This window comes from Coffea arabica, chromosome 7e (assembly GCF_036785885.1).
Source record: "Coffea arabica cultivar ET-39 chromosome 7e, Coffea Arabica ET-39 HiFi, whole genome shotgun sequence".
NCBI classification, from domain to species: domain Eukaryota; kingdom Viridiplantae; phylum Streptophyta; class Magnoliopsida; order Gentianales; family Rubiaceae; genus Coffea; species Coffea arabica.
In genome coordinates, this window is record NC_092323.1 from 5,274,302 (window position 1) to 5,290,003 (window position 15,702).

The 15,702-nt window shown below is 36.7% G+C and overlaps 2 protein-coding genes across 4 annotated transcripts; both read right to left on the reverse strand.

Annotated features, from left to right (window-relative positions):
* Nucleotides 1-1,351: 1,351 nt before the first annotated feature.
* LOC113700448 (L-ascorbate oxidase homolog) lies at nucleotides 1,352-4,741 on the reverse strand. The gene is made up of 9 exons (XM_027220900.2): nucleotides 4,646-4,741; nucleotides 4,340-4,515; nucleotides 3,987-4,096; nucleotides 3,558-3,828; nucleotides 3,336-3,435; nucleotides 2,875-3,223; nucleotides 2,318-2,683; nucleotides 2,081-2,159; nucleotides 1,352-1,680 (listed from the first exon to the last, which is right to left on the reverse strand). Exons 2-9 carry the CDS (start codon nucleotides 4,481-4,483, stop codon nucleotides 1,486-1,488), a joined length of 1,614 nt encoding a protein of 537 aa, XP_027076701.2. The 5' UTR covers nucleotides 4,484-4,515; nucleotides 4,646-4,741; the 3' UTR covers nucleotides 1,352-1,485.
* A 3,038-nt stretch (nucleotides 4,742-7,779) lies between these two features.
* On the reverse strand, nucleotides 7,780-12,025 carry LOC113701640 (L-ascorbate oxidase homolog). 3 transcript variants are annotated; one of them, XM_027222394.2, is made up of 9 exons: nucleotides 11,779-12,025; nucleotides 11,351-11,544; nucleotides 11,142-11,251; nucleotides 10,544-10,814; nucleotides 9,832-9,928; nucleotides 9,351-9,699; nucleotides 8,492-8,857; nucleotides 8,335-8,413; nucleotides 7,780-8,192 (listed from the first exon to the last, which is right to left on the reverse strand). In XM_027222394.2, the coding sequence occupies exons 2-9, from the start codon at nucleotides 11,495-11,497 to the stop codon at nucleotides 7,989-7,991; spliced, it is 1,623 nt and encodes a 540-aa protein (XP_027078195.2). In that variant the 5' UTR covers nucleotides 11,498-11,544; nucleotides 11,779-12,025; the 3' UTR covers nucleotides 7,780-7,988. The 3 variants fall into 3 exon arrangements, with proteins under 3 accessions (XP_027078195.2, XP_027078196.2, XP_027078194.2); XM_027222395.2 differs by having other exon boundaries at nucleotides 11,774-12,025; XM_027222393.2 differs by having other exon boundaries at nucleotides 11,745-12,025.
* Between the last annotated feature and the right edge of the window lie 3,677 nt (nucleotides 12,026-15,702).

The window sequence follows — 15,702 nt, forward strand, 5'->3', positions numbered from 1 at the left end:
GTCATTAGATTCCTGATTCCGCTAAAATATTAGGCAAATCTGCTTATATGTAGATTACAGGAAGTCAGACTGCTTCTGAGCAAATCCTACTTAATTAGAATACTATCCATGTGATTCAGACAATCTGATTTTGCTTCTTTCTTTTTTTTTTTTTTGGTTGGGGGGGGAGGGTTTGGGAGGGTGTATTTTAAAATGACAATATGATAGTGTTTAACTCAGAACAATAGTGACATTAATCACTTTCTCCTGTCACTGATTGATATTAACCATCATAGGGGGCATGATATGCCTCTCGTCATTGGTCTTTTAGCACAATGTATATAAAAGGTTGAGATTTTTCCTGATAGGTCGTATTTTCCTAAGATATGACGAAGGCATATAAGTATCTTGGGATTATTAGCAAGTTTAAAATGGAAAGTGTTCAACAAAATTTTTGGGGTACAAAGGGGGTATTGAGCAGAGTACAAGGTCATAAAAAGTGGATTCAGTTCTGTTTTTCCTTGTATTCTTTTCCTCGTTCACTCAATTTCTTGAACAATGTTTTTATGGACTTGGATCCTCTCTAATGAATTCTCCCTCTATTTGCTACAATACACATTTGGATATATAACATGTGTCTTCGTTCATTAACAAGGGTTAGAATAAGTCAAATTAAAATGATCTTGTCTCTTCTTAATGATTGAAGATACATGCCATCTATCCAGATGATGTGCATGATAAGAAATCGAGATAGAATTCACTGGAGAGAGGAGTCAAATCCTGTTTTTATTTTGTTCTTTCAAAAGTGGCAGGAACAATGCGAGAAACAAAGAGTGATGTGGATGATTGCTGAATATTAGTATTAATAATTATAAACTAAAAACAAAGACCTCAACTTTCTATGTACATTTCCGAATATAAGAAATTGAAAAAAAAAATGGTCTTCGAGCTGTAAAAGGAACGAAATTCATGGATCCAGATGATAACCTAATTAGTTTTGGTGAAGCCCCGATCGACGTAAGTGGACAAAGAAATTGAAATCAATTAAGTTGTTAGTCGCAATTTCCCAGTGTGATTTGACAAGTGGGGTTACCGATTAGGGCCACTCGGACCGGGTGGTCCCTTTATGGGCCAATTGGGTTTTCATTATGACCCGAATTGGGCCTCCCAGCACAATGGAAGGCCTGTCTTCTCCTTTTTTTTTTGTGATTTATTTCACCATATCCGTTTTTTTTTTGGTTATAAAGTTTTCTTTCATGCGCGAAGTAGAAGTCTTCTTTCAAACAACAGCAGCAGCAGCAGCTGTCACGGTACCTTGCAAAGAAGGGCATAAGCTACCCATTTTATGATGAAGACTATAAAGACATCTGAATTGGCAATGGTAACGAAGGAATTGGTTCCATTTCACATCCTTTTTCTTCTCGACATAACTGAAGCAGAAGGGGGGGGTCAAAAATGGGAGAGAAAACAGAAAAGAAAAAGAATTTGGAGTGCAACTACAGGCGACTAGGCCTTGGCCTTGCCACAGAGCAACGCATTGTCTGGAATGTCATACTCAGTGTAAAGACTACGTTCACTGTTCCAAACCCTCATGTATGCTTCCTGTCCTAAATAGCGCCTTGGCCAGATTTGAGATCTCAAGTTCCACATACCCTTGTTGTCCATTGATGTCAAAATTGCAGTCCATCCGTTGGGATATACCTGAATAAGCATGCCACCACAGACCCTAGTCAAATGCGTGCATCTAATGCGGTGGCGGAGCCAGAAAAAATTCTCAACGAAAACAAAAGCAACACTAAAATTTTTTACCTACTCTTTTTCTATTTTTTTAAGCAAAAAAATTATTCTCCAACAAGTTGAAATGAAAAGCCTTTTTTTTAGTTTATTTCAAATGGAATTTTGTGGCCCACATATCCTTTTAAAATATTAGTTCATAAACCAAATTAAATCACCACAGTGAAATTTAAGGCACCCAGTGCCCCCACCTTAAATTCGCCACTGATCTAATGCCCGCTTAACCTAAATTGCTGAACAAACCATAACTATATAATTTAACCCAAAAAAAAAAAAAGAAAATTGGCAGAGGGTTGCTTGCATTTACCTGAACGGTATTCCTGGTGGTAGCATCAACAAGATTGTAGAGTTTCCTCATTGTAATGTTCCATTGTCCACCACCATACCTGGATCAGTTAATAAGAAACAGTCAGTCGTTAGTTATACTCGAACTGTATGGATTTTAATGAGGTAAAGCGGAAATTAAAAGCAAAAGCAAAAGCCGGAATTTAAACCCCAAAAAAAAAATATTAATGTGGGGAAGAATAGAAAGCTTATTAATTACCCGACAGCCCAGAAATCAAAGCCAGCAAGATGGTAAGATTGTAAATTGTTCTCATTGTTCTGGAAAACAACTTCCATGTAATCGTGAAGAGTGATGCCAAAGACGGAGACGCCTTGAGCTGCGGGGGCAGAAGTAGGGAAGTCCTTGATTGCGTCCAACACGAACACGCCAGAAATGTTGAAGTAGTCAGCAAGCTTCAATGGAGTGCTTGGGTTCACGTAAGAAACCCCGTTAAGCGCATACCGTTTCTTGCCAGAAATCTGTGGGGCAGAGTTGGCTAGCACTATTTTTCTCACAATTGGTATGGTTCCATAATGATATGACCCTTGAGGATTTGGCCTAGCAGCGTTGGCTGTCAAATTCCATCTTCACCACAGTTCAACACACCCCCCAAAAAGAAAAAAAGGACAACTCGATTACAACAATTTTCGATGAGGGATTTCAAGAGAACAAATTAATCTCATGGCTAGCTTCCGAATTACAAAGTCGTTATCTAATAAAAATTGGTGTTGACGATGTTCATAAATTTGCACCAGTTAGCTGGCCTAGCTAGGTACCTGACAGTCCTTGCTTGCCGCATAGACCAGTGAAATTGGCCTGCGGGTGCGGAGGGCAATGGTCCGGCGGGTTGGGTGGTAGAACCATCGTAATGAAGGATCGCCGTTGCAGTCAGAAGAGGCTTTGTAAAACGACTGGAGGCCACTATGTAATAATCCTTGAGGATAGAAGGGCGTAGGGTGACCAGGAAAGTGGAGGATTGGCCTGGATGAACGTCCAGCGACTCGTAGGAATCTTGCATGGTGTGGGATCCTTCGACTTCTACTAGGACTAAGGTATGACCTTGGATTCTAAAGTTAATTGAACTTACTAGGCACAAGTTTGAGACCCTAATCAAGTAGGTTTGGCCTGTAATTGAGAACAATATATCACATGTACTATCAGTTCTATGTAAACCGTGGAACGGATAAAAACGTGGAAAAACGAATACCCCATTTCAATTAGGTGCATGCAGGATTACCTTTGATTCCGGTGAACTTAGTAGATTTTGGACTGCCATTGATAAGAAGGCCATCGGGGGGAGGAAATGGTTTGCCATCGTCCAATATTTTCTGTAGTACCTGGAAGCTTATAACATTAAGACTTCTTCTTCTAACCATAATCCCGTGTCCGGGGAAAAAGAGAAAATTTTACAAAAGGGGACATATTAAGAATGAACGAAAGAAACCGACTGGTAGCAAACCTTGTTATCCTTGTTCCACCAGTCACTGACGAGCAGAGTAAATTCATCATATGGTTTTGGATAAGGTATAGGTATGACGGACCTAGCCACAATATTGAATCCTCCGAACCCACCGGCCGCTCTGTGCATCAAGGTGGATGGGTAGTAATTGTAGGTTCCGATTTGATCCTTCATTTGCATTTTGTAAGTCCAATTGGAATTAGGAGGAATCGGGCAATTGGTTCCCAGTACTCCATCTTCCCATGAACTCTTTCTTTGTTTGATACCGTGCCTAGTTTGGCCATAAACCAAACAACAAATCTAAAGTCACTTTTTGGAACAGCAATTTTTAGTCGAGATAATATGATAGGTCTGTGTAGTGGACGCTATTGGTGACACACAAACCCGCCAAAAGCACGCTAGGATATGTAGAAGATCATGAACACTAACCAGGTAATAAGGAAAGGCTCATCTAGCTTGTTGATGACATCAACTATGATGTTGTCATTGGTAATGCAACTAATGGTAGGACCGGGAAATTGCCCGTTGATAAGAATCCCCTGATATATGCAAACGGAGTGGTAACAAATACTAATAATATTAGAAATTGTATGATAATTAGGAGTTGCATGCTTCGTAATTATTTATTTTTAACGAGGGAAGAATGGAATTTAAAAGGCGAGGAGGGGGAAGGGGACTTTGAGCACATACTTTGTTAAAATTATTAAAACCTTTGTTAAATTTTTTTTTTTTTTTTAAAAGGAAGGGTAAAGTAATCTTGCACTACAAGTGTGAAAATTTACCCTTTGCTCGACACCTAAAGGAGCAAATTGTCCGTACGTAATAACCCATGTAAAAAATCTGTATGGATCTTCAGCTTTCACGTAAGAAGTACTCAACCAAGCCGAGAGACCAAGACAAATGCGGAGCAAAATAGCCCCTCTCATTTTCAATGAGAATTTCTCGAACAAATTAATCTCTGCCACCAAGAAGGAAATAAATAAATAAATAAAGAGTTTCGTATTACAAGTCCACGAAATGAAAAACCCTATGAATTTTGACGTTAAACGTCTGCCAAAAATAAGCCGAAGGATTCATTAAGTACTTACTGGAAGAAGCAAAATGAACAGGAAACCAATGGAGCCTCCTCAAATGCTACTACTAAGATTGTGGAAGCCTCCTCAAATAAGTGAGGAGGATTGGGGTGATAGGAGACAAAGTACGCAGGGGAAAAACACTTGTATATAACGAGAGACGCTGCGTATAACATCAGCAATGCCAAGACGACGGCTCAGATTTCGAAGAGAAATCGAAGCTTTTTCACGCCGCACTTCATGCTCATTAGTGCTGCTTAATTTTATTTTTTTTTTTCTGCATTGCTGCGAACTTCACAGGCTTAATTAAGCTTAAAAACAGGTTAACTAGTGGTTGATCAGTTTGACTACACTTTCTTGTAAGTTTCAATTGAGGGAAATTCAACTGAATTCTGCGTTGAATTTTGCATGCATGGGCTTTGTCGGTGGTGAGAGTAATGAAGTAGTAAAAGTAAAGAAAAAAGGCGAAAACAACGCAGCCTGGAGCGGATCAACTCATCATTATATTAATCAGATGTTTTAAGGTTTACGATGGAAAATCAGATGTTTAGAACAGCTAGTACTACCATCTTAGTAATTAGGGTGTCACATATCAATCACATGGAAGCATAAAAACTAGGATTAGGACAAAAGTGAGGCTTCCAATCCATGGATGATGAATCCAGCAGCACAGACTCCCGACTCCCGGCCCTCCTTTCTGGGGTCTCGTGATCGGAATTAACTGCAGCTTGCCACTTGACGACATTTTCTATTCGTATTTGGTTTAGGCATCTAAAGCTCCATTCAGGCAAGTGCCAGGCTTAAATTAAACTCTAAAGGAAGTTCAAGAACTCTTTCTAGTCTCTCTTCTCTGGGCATAATTTTTTACTTCTTTCCCGCCTATGCTCCATCACTTTTGCTTGGACACAAGGACATTTTGCTCAAGATTAGTTCTTTTTGTTAGGCATGTTCGATGCCCAAATAGTCGATGAATTGAAATGGTACTAGCTATATATAGCTAGTATTATGTCTTTTTTTTTTTAATTAAATGTACTGATACTTTGAAGTACTGAGAACATAATTAATGTTATACATTCAGGGTCCGTTTGTTTCGGGTGAAAATGTTTTCCAGGAAAATATTTTCCTAATTTCCCGTGTTTGGTTGCACAAAAGTTACTGAAAACATTTTCTTATGTAAAATATTTTCACTCATCTTATGGAAAACAACTTCCCTTCCAAACTTACTGAAGTTGTTTTTCGAAATGCATGCATCCCGCCTGTAGTATGTTCCAAACTTACTGAAAACATCTTGTAGTATGTTCTTTTTTTTTTTTTAGTGTAAACAGGAGGACTCGAACCCAAGACCTCTTCCTTACACTCCCTCCCCCGTACCACCCAACCCAACCCAACCCTCCCCCTAGTATATTTAAAAAAAAAAAAAAAAAACCTCATCCTGCTCATCCTATGCTAGTAATTAATTCTTTTCTAGAGAAATTTTCAGCAGTGAGAGTGCAAGATATATGTCACAATAAGCATTGCATGTGATTGATATTTGACACTAAATAGCCAGCAATTTGTTTATTACTTAAGGAGATATTTTTTATTCATATATACATTTCTCCAAGATTTTTTAAAGTTAAACAATGAGATAAATTTTCTTATTTTACATGGGAAGAAGTATGTAGTTATAATGTGTAGAAAGTAAAGATAGAGATAAAAGTGAAAATATTTCAAAAGTTAAACAAACACCAGAAAAATGAAGTAAGAAAATATTTTCAATAAGCTAACCAAACACCTGAATATGATGAAAGGAAAATGATTTTCATAGAAAATTACTTCCACGAAAAATATTTTCCCAAGGAAAACATTTTACTTCCAACCAAACAGACCCTCAAATTCATTATACTGATTGATATCAAATGAGAGACATTAAAAGCACTTAAACAGTGTTCATCTTATATATTAATATATGACGCCTGTGTGTGGAAGTTTAACATAAATTTCACATTTACGTAAACCCCACCCCCCCCCCCAAAAAAAATCACATTGTTCTCCAGAAGTACTTTTGCTTGTGCTTAAGTGAAATGATGACTTGGGAAATACATTAGTCAAGACAAATATGATGAGTTGAACAACTAGAGCACCCCTAAAACAAAAACAAATGGTACTTAGAAGTAACTTTAATTTTCATGTGCTTCCCCGTTTTCGTGCTCCCTCTCCACTTCTTAGATCCTATCTCTCCCTATTAGAAAAAAAAAAAAAAAAAAAGGGGGGGTGGGGGTAAATTTGATAGTAACTTTACTTTTCATTTTGCTTAATCGAGCCATCCAGGCTGTACATACTGGATATAAATCTCGCTGCTAGATGTGGATGTATCATCCATTTATTTTGGCAGGAGAACTTACGCATTGCCACAAGGGAAAATGTAAGCACAAAAAATCTCACGCAGCGAAATGTATTTAATTTTGTATAAATCAATAATAAGGCTAGTTGAATGAATAAGGCCTTAACCCTTCACTTTGATAATTGGAACTATAATGGTGAAGCCAAGCTCAAGAATTATAACATAAAAAAACAAGTAAGATAGGGAGGAAGTAAGGTTTTCAATTGTTAACTTAACTCAAAATTGCAAACTTGCGAATGATTTTCCTCAAGGACTTCAGGTCCTTAAATAGACAAATAAAAAAATCATGTAGAGTATCCCAATACTCGCACCTAAATACAGCCGAATTCTATTTTCTAAACCAATTTTGATACCAATTCTAATTTAGGTATCAAATAAAAAATATAATTCTAAAGTTACTAAACTTCTAAATATTGCTCGGTTTAAATATGTCAATGGGAAAAAAAAAAGCCCCCAAAAAAGGAAAAATATAAAAGCCAACTATTAGCAATTGCATCGAATTGATTATACAGTAATTTTTTAGCAATGGAGCACATGAGTTTCTTACAATCCACGAGATCAAGTTATAGTGATCCATATAGCCTGCAGTCTCAAGTCCTACTCAAAAAAAAAAGATGATGATGATGATATTGCACGCTTGAAACAAGAAGTCCCTTTGTGCTAAAATTGTACACGGTAGTCTTTTGGCACCGCTCATTTCTTTTTCTTTTTTTTCAGCATCTCATAAAAAGTGATATGACCAACAAGTGCTAATAACAAGAAGGAATCAGATAATTAAGCAGAATTCACATATAAATCAGACTAAATCAAATCACCAGTTGTTGAATAAGTCAAGCAAAAGAATAATAAGTTAGCTATAATGTTTAAGGTATACACTTAAATAAGCCCATAATTTTCTTCTCTCTCTCTGTATAAAACAGTCAAACTCTTATGACTGAGAAGTAACATATTTAGCCATCATAACTAGATAATGGACTAAGGATGTTTTCCAACAGCTTTGCCGCATAGGAGGACATTAGTTGGTATGTCGTATTCGTTGGCAAGACTACGAGTTGGAGTGTAGACTCTGAGATAAACTTGTTGTCCAAGATACTGCTTTTCCCATATGGCAGACCTTAAGTTCCAAATGCCTTGGTTGTCCAGGGAAACTAAAATAGCCGTCCAAGAATTGGGATAAACCTGCACGAATGCAACGGATTTTAACTCCACCTCAGTTAAAATAAGAACTAGCAAACTCAGATTACAACAACAGGAGGGGATCAAGGAGGAATTTAGGCCCGTTAAGCATGCACAGTGAGACAATTTGGGCCTTTTTAAGTACCTGTGCAGTATGTCTAGTAAGAGCATCTTCAAGATTGTATGTTGCTCTACTGGCTTGAGTCCACTGCCCAGCCCCATAACTGCTTCACAGTAACAAACAGGATTAGGATTTTATTTATCTCTGGAAAATAAGAGGCATTCCAAGTTGAATCACTCACCCCACGACCCAGAAGTCATATCCATCAAGATGCCAAGACTGCAGAGATCTCTCGTTGTTCTGGAATACAATTTCGATAAAGTCATGGAGAGATGTTGACAGCACAGACACACCATAGTGAGGAGAGACCCCGGAGGGAGAACTCTCAATGGAATTTAAACCAAAAACTCCAGGAATGTTGAAATGATCAGCAAGCTTTAGTGGAGTGTCAGGATTAACATAGGAAACACCATTCACAGCAAAACGCTGCTTCCCATTAATAAGAGGTGCCGAGTTGGCCAGCACGAATCTCTTTGTTACACTGATTTTCCCATAATGAAAAGAGCCCTGAGGGTTTGGCCTGGCAGCATTTGCTGTCAAATTCCACCTACAAGAAGGATTACTCGAGTCATTCACTACTGGTGTTTTATGAACCATGAGGACTGTAGAATCTCTACGACATCTGTAAACAAATATCATCATCTTCATGGAAGGATGAGAACGATCAAGCACTCTTGCCACTGAGAGATGATTTAAGAAGCTAGCATTGTGTAACTTAAGTTGGAGATGCAAATCTGCAGCAGTTTTAATAATCTTCCAAAATATAAAAGAAGTGGTTCCAAGGATATGTCATATATGCAAAGAAAGTGAAGGAAAAGAATGGTATAATCTGACTCTCGAAGAGTTGAGTGCCTCGCCGAAAACAAATGGTTTATTAAATTAAGACACCCTTTCTTAAAAAGAATCAGTTACCAGTTCCCCAATTTTTAATTTCAAATTACGATCAGATTTCATTAAGCAACTTATGCTTCGTATTAGACAACGTGCGTACAAAAAGATGCCAAATCACTTGCAACTCGTACGTATCTGCAAATTCATACCTCAAGGTTTTGGCTTGATTCAAGGACCATTGGACATCCTTAGGTGCTGGACCAGCTGGCAAGGGTCCGGAAACTGCAGTCCTAGAGTTTGTGTAGTGTAAAACAGCAGTAGCAGTAAGAACTTGTTCTGTGAACCGAGTAGATGCAACAATGTAGTAATCTTTGGGAGGCTGGTCGAAAGTGACAAGAACAGTCGCAGATTGACCCACATGAACATCAAGAGAATCGTAAGTGTTCTGAATGACATGAGATCCCTCAACCTCAACAAGCTTCAATTTGTGGTTTTGAATTCTAAAGTTCAAGGAGGTTTTGAAGCCAACATTTGAGATCCTGAACATGTAAGTTTTACCTAAATAGCAAAAAGAGTTCAGTTATTATCTCCACAAGATATGACAGGATACACATTGATAGCAAAAAATGTATGGAGTCTTAATACTGTTCCAGGAAAGAAATGTAAAGAGCTTCAACTACTGAGGCTGACCTTGGTCACCGCCGAAGGAAGGATGGGCCTGGCCATTTATGACGACACCATCTGGGAAAGGCAGATTTTTCCCAGCATCCAACCTCTGCTGCAGGACCTGCAGACATCCAGGACTTAGTAATGTCCATAACCCAGAGTTCTTGTAAAAGCAACTCCATTCTAGTGGCGTTTAGAAACAAAGTTATGTCTTGAGCAAACAAGAGATTTCCATCACCTAATGGGGCAGAGAAATCTACAAGTATTTTTTCATACCTGCTAAATGAAAGAATCGCTAACAACCTAAAATGCGAAGGGATTGTGACAGGTAGTAGTTTAAGGACATTGGCCAGCGATTATCTATCATACAAGGTTGAAAATAGTGTAAGATCTATTGACTAAAAAATCCTAGTAACACCATTTTACTCAAATTTCAGTAACTCAACGTCATGTTGCTAAGAGTTTTTAAAAAATTAGAAAACCAGCTATAATGTTGTAGTAAATGTTTTGTTTAAGAAGGAATCCATAAAACAAGTCCAGCCCTCACCACAATATAAAGATCTGGAGCCTGAATTACGATATTCTTCTTTACTCAGAAAAAAAAGGTTAATTTTCAGTTTCCAAACAAAAAGCAACAAAACAAACATGTGTTGGAAGATATACCTCAATTTCAAAACAATAAAAAATAAAGATTAAAAAGACATAAAAAGGTATATGAAATAGCAAGGATAGTCACCTTGTGATTGTACTTGTACCAGTCACCAATAAGTAAAGTGAAATCTCCAACAGGTTTAGGATATGGAATGGAAATTACAGATCTCTGCCAGATATTGAGCGCTCCGAATGCTCCAGCAGTTCTATGCAGCAGAGTTGATGGGAAATACGTGTAGGACCCAATCTGATCCTTTGCTTGGAACTTGTACGTGTAGTTTGAGTTTGGAGGAACAGGGCAATTAGTTCCCAAGACTCCATCTTGCCAAGAATTCTTTCTTTGTTTTATCCCATTCCTAGTTTTTTTATGAGAGATGAATGTTAACACTCCTCGTATGCATACATGCCCCAAGTAAAATTTCCGTAGTCTAAAATTGGATTTCCAGTTGAAATTATGATGACTGCAAAGGAAAAAAAGAGGCAGCTTTCCTATCGAAAAACTTTGTTGCTGACATTTATGAAAAGTAGGATTGAATGTGTTGCAGCAAAAAATTAGTTATTAGGAAAACAAATATAACAAAACCATTTAATTTAAACACCCAAAACGGCAGAAGACAATTTCAGGGCAACGTTGAGATAGGTACGCTAAAGTAGATAATGTTGGAGGGTAAAATGGAACGCACCAGGTGAGGAGAAAAGGCTGATCCAACTTATTGATGAGGTTGAGAATGACATTGTCGTTTGTTACAAGATCGAGTTTGGGACCAGGAAATTGACCATTAATGAGGATGACCTGCCCAATATCATTTTCAACACACCCCAAGAATATAGAACAAGATCAACCTCAACAAATGGCAAAACAAACAAAAGTGCAAGCTGAATTACAACCAACCTGTTGAGAGAAACCCAACGGAGAAGCAGTTCCATAGGTGACAGTCCATGTATAGTATCTATAAGCATCTTCTGCTGTGACCAGAGAGCCACTACTCCAGAAAGCTAAAATCGCACAAACCAAATAAAGCATAACTGGTCTCCCCATTGTTTACACCGGCTAATACTTCAGTGACAGACCCCAAACCTCTAAATCTGCAATGTTGCAAGTTTTACATCAGACGCTGCCAATACAAGACAAGTGCACGTACGCAGAAGGGATAAATACATTTACTCCAGTTATGCAGCATATAAAGTTTATGCAGTAATATTAATCTGGCAAGCGTACATAAGTTCAAGTTCAAAGTCAATGAAGATAACTGGCAGATCTATAAAAAGATTATTATGATACTTACTGCAAGAAGAAAGAGTGATGGTACTAGACCTTACTCTGTTTGTCTTTTAAATAGGTAAACTACAAAAATAGATGAATGAAAGAATCTCTCTGTCTTGAGTTTGCTTCTCTGGGTTCTCTGCTTATGACTATTGTACAGCTCAGAAGCTAGGCAAGTAGAAATGGAAATAAATAGTAGCAGCACAGGAGGGGCGGTGCCTGGTCTGCTACTCCCCCTCTCCCCCAGTAATGAAGGGAGAAGGGTCCAGTCACCAGTCCCCACCGGGCAGGGATGGTCACAGGGGATGGCGGGGCCTATCCGAAGTGCCAATTCATTCGGCCGCAAATCACGCGTTTCCGCGTAATCATCATAAACAAAACTGTGATCCGGGTTTTACAGCTCAGGATGGATTTCACTTTCATTATTCCACACGTCTTTCTTTATTTCTTTGTTTTTTCTTTCTTTAGACAAAAAAGGAGAAGAAGTGGTTGATTGTTTAAAACTCCATGAATGCCGGCGTAGTCTGTTCATTTCAAACCACTTTCACAGTCACAACGCTAGTAGTCAAATCCGTTAACTAAACTGCATACTAATAATAATACTACTATGATTAAAAGTTAAAATACTCCAAATCAATTGACACCTTTTCTCCAGTCCGTCATACTCTATTCTATTCTCTGATAAATCTTGATGAGGGTATATTGCAATTTCTCCCTTCAACTATCAACAATATTAAATAGCGATAATTTCAGAAACCTCCCCTAAAGTTTCTAACAATTTCACTGAGCTCCCCGTTTGGAAAATTATGCTTACCTCCCTTAATTTGATAGTTTTAGTAACAAAAATTTAAAATAATATTGACTTGGTCAATTTTTTAAATGAATATCCAAAAATACCCTTGTGTAATAAGTTTTAATTTATTTTTCTATATAATTATAAGATTATTTAGTATAATTATAAGAAAAAAGTGTCAAGTTTTTCATGTCCATAACTATTATAAACAACTATAATAATAATTTTATTATTATAATATGATACTTTTGATAGTTTTTTATTATGAATTGAGATTTATAAGATATAAAAGAAAATGTTGAAATAATTCATTTAGAATTTATGAAATTTTGGAGTAGTAGGATTATCATAATTTAGTAGTGCTTTTGGGCCATTTTTTTTGATTTATTGCTAATTTTAATACCAAAAAATAGAAAACAAAGATCAACAAAAACATTGGATAACATATAAATTTAACTCGTTAAAAAAATCACTAGTTCGACATTTTGTTATAATAGAAACTAGAGGCAATAGTGGTAGTTATATAGTTTTATTGACGAAAAATCAAAAAAAAAAAAAGGAATAAGAAGGAAAAGAATGAAAACATAAATTTAAAACTCATTCTAAGTATAAGCATACCAAATAAAGGAATTTCATTAAAATGTTTAAGAGTAAAATTATCATTTTAAATAATAAAGGAGGTATGTGTAATTTTTCAAATTTCAGGGGAGCTCAGTGAAATTGTCAGAGACCTCAGGGGAGGTTTCTGAAATTACCCCTATTAAATATGTTCAACCAAGGTCCCGTTTGGCAAGTGAGTTTTTTTTGGATGTTTATCTAAAATTTTACTGTAGTTTACTGTAGAAGTTGTAGAAAAAATTTTTGAAGTGTATAGATTTTTTGATATTTTGAAGTGTAGAATTTAAAAATTTTTTAGAAGTTTTTTGAGACTACTGTAGTTAAAATTGTTAAAAAACTTGTAGCAGGTAAACTTGGCCAAAAACTTGCTTGTCAAACAAGGCCCTAATTCATGGCAAAGTCCAATGTTGCGGGAGACCTAGGAAGAGATCGCTGGAGAAAGGAAAAAGGGACATAGGGAGGGGGGAAGAGGGAGAGGGTAGATTTCAAATTCCCATTCCGGGCGACTTTGAGTTGGTTCGAGACAAATAGTTGTACCACAAATAATAAATAACATAACATGGTAAAATAGTATGCTTGAAAAATTCAGGGGCTTATACGAAATCCGGTGATGTTTAGCCTAATGAATCGCATTTGGCTTTTCTTAACATTTTTTTTTTTTTTGTCTTTTTGTTAGGTACTGAGTCAAATATATAATTTTTTTTTTAAACGATTGCCATGTCTCTAATATATCCATATGTCTTGCTTTCTCTTTCAAACATTACGTACTTTTTGTTTAAGGTTTTCATGGATTTTCTTGTTTAGTTAAACGAATTCCTTGCTCTGTCTTTATAATGGTTGAATTGGATGAGGGGGGACTCTTTCTCAGTTGCAATTGCTGGCTGGGGATGCAGAATCCGTGCACAGGTGACAGGTCATAAGTCCATAAGGGTATGTGAGCATTTCGAAATGATTCAAGTCACGAAGCGACAACTTGTGTTGCACTAGCTTCATTATTACTTTTTTTTTTTTTTTTGTGTGCGGTGGAAATATAAATATTGGTAGGCGGAAATCTTTTTTTTTTTGTTTTCAGTTGGGGATATCCGGGACCACTCGACTAGTCCCACCAACCCTGAGTAAAAAAAATCTTTTTTTTTTGGTAGGCGGAAATCTGCGATAGAAATTATGAATGTCACTGTTCACAACTTCACATGCATAACCGGAATTAAAACCTTTGACAGACCAACAACTGATGAATTTCATAAATATATTACTCCCTCCGTCCCACTTTGATAGTCCTATTTTCCTTTTTCGTCTGTCCCAAATTGTAGTCTTCCAATTGAAGAATGTAGTTGTATTTTAATTTTTCTAAAATACCCTTATTCAATGTAAGCTGTTGTTACTATAAACCTACCCCATTTAATAAGACTTGATTCTTCTTTTACTATCAATTCAAGTTTCCATAAAGTTGTATTCTATTTAATGTGAGGATATTTTAAGAAAATAGCAATTTAAATTTACTTTTTCAACAAAATTAACTACTTTTTCTTAAATTGTGTGAAAAAAGAAACAGGACTATCAAAGTGGGACGGAGGGAGTAGTATGCACTTGAACACCAACATGAGCACTGCCTCCTTCATATTTCTTCCCTCTTTAGGTTCTTCTCATGTACCACTTGATTTGCCCAGGCAGAAATTTGCTTGTCTCATAATGTCGCTCGAACTTCTCGTGTTAACCTTTAAATGTCTAACAATTTTAGGAAATACTCTACTATTTAGAGTGAAAGTAACATGCATTTCTTGGATTTACTAATAAGCAGACGTCAAAATAAAAAAAAAATAAAAAAAAACTAAATAAAGCTTAGCAAGTTATTAATAGCATACATTTTTATTGTGAACAGTGAAATACCTTTTTGAATTTCAAGTAGGATTTTTATTTGACAATAGAAGTGGGCTGCGAAGCGCATCTATTTAGGATTCATATGTATCCATAAATTCTACATTTGGCACTCCAATTTTAACTACAGAAAATGTATTCAACAAGATAGGAGACATATTGGTGGTTCAATCCCCACCGTCCCCTAGATCCAGTTGAGTCTCCCCTTATATTAGAATTATGCAGGATATTATAGATAAAATGATAATTGATTAAAAAAAATATGTAGGAGACACATTGGCATTCCCTTTCTCATTCCAGCAATAATCTTTTTTCGCTGTGCGTAAGATGAGTCAACATTGGTACTATTACACTTCCGGGCTAAACTTTCTGTAAAATACCAACTGACAATCATTGCTAATTATTGTCTAGCACCGTCCACTACTGCATGGAATATCGAGGAACATTAATTGAATAAGTAAAGATATAGATTGGACCTTGGACCTGAGTATTTGGGGTTAAGGAATAATGAGGAGGAGCCGAGGAGTGTATTTTCATTAACATAAACAACAACAAAAAAAAATTTTTGAGCTAATTATGGACAACCATGTGAGGTGCCCTTGTTTTTTCAAACACTTGAATTGAGGAATGGGGACCGCGCTTCGTATATGCTTTACGCGTCGTATTATGCATCATATTGCCAGCTAGACGTAAA

Excerpts from the sequence above, each read along its gene's own strand:
- LOC113700448 (XM_027220900.2), bottom strand. The coding sequence starts at position 4,483 with ATGAGAGGGGCTATTTTGCTCCGCATTTGTCTTGGTCTCTCGGCTTGG. Across the intron at positions 4,097-4,339 it reads CTTTAGGTGTCGAGCAAAGG|GGGATTCTTATCAACGGGCA; the intron begins GTAAATTTTCAC and ends TGCATATATCAG. Across the intron at positions 3,224-3,335 it reads TAAGTTCACCGGAATCAAAG|GCCAAACCTACTTGATTAGG; the intron begins GTAATCCTGCAT and ends TCTCAATTACAG.
- LOC113701640 (XM_027222394.2), bottom strand. The coding sequence starts at position 11,497 with ATGGGGAGACCAGTTATGCTTTATTTGGTTTGTGCGATTTTAGCTTTC. Across the intron at positions 9,700-9,831 it reads TTCCTTCGGCGGTGACCAAG|GTAAAACTTACATGTTCAGG; the intron begins GTCAGCCTCAGT and ends TTTGCTATTTAG. Across the intron at positions 8,858-9,350 it reads AATCAAGCCAAAACCTTGAG|GTGGAATTTGACAGCAAATG; the intron begins GTATGAATTTGC and ends TCCTTCTTGTAG.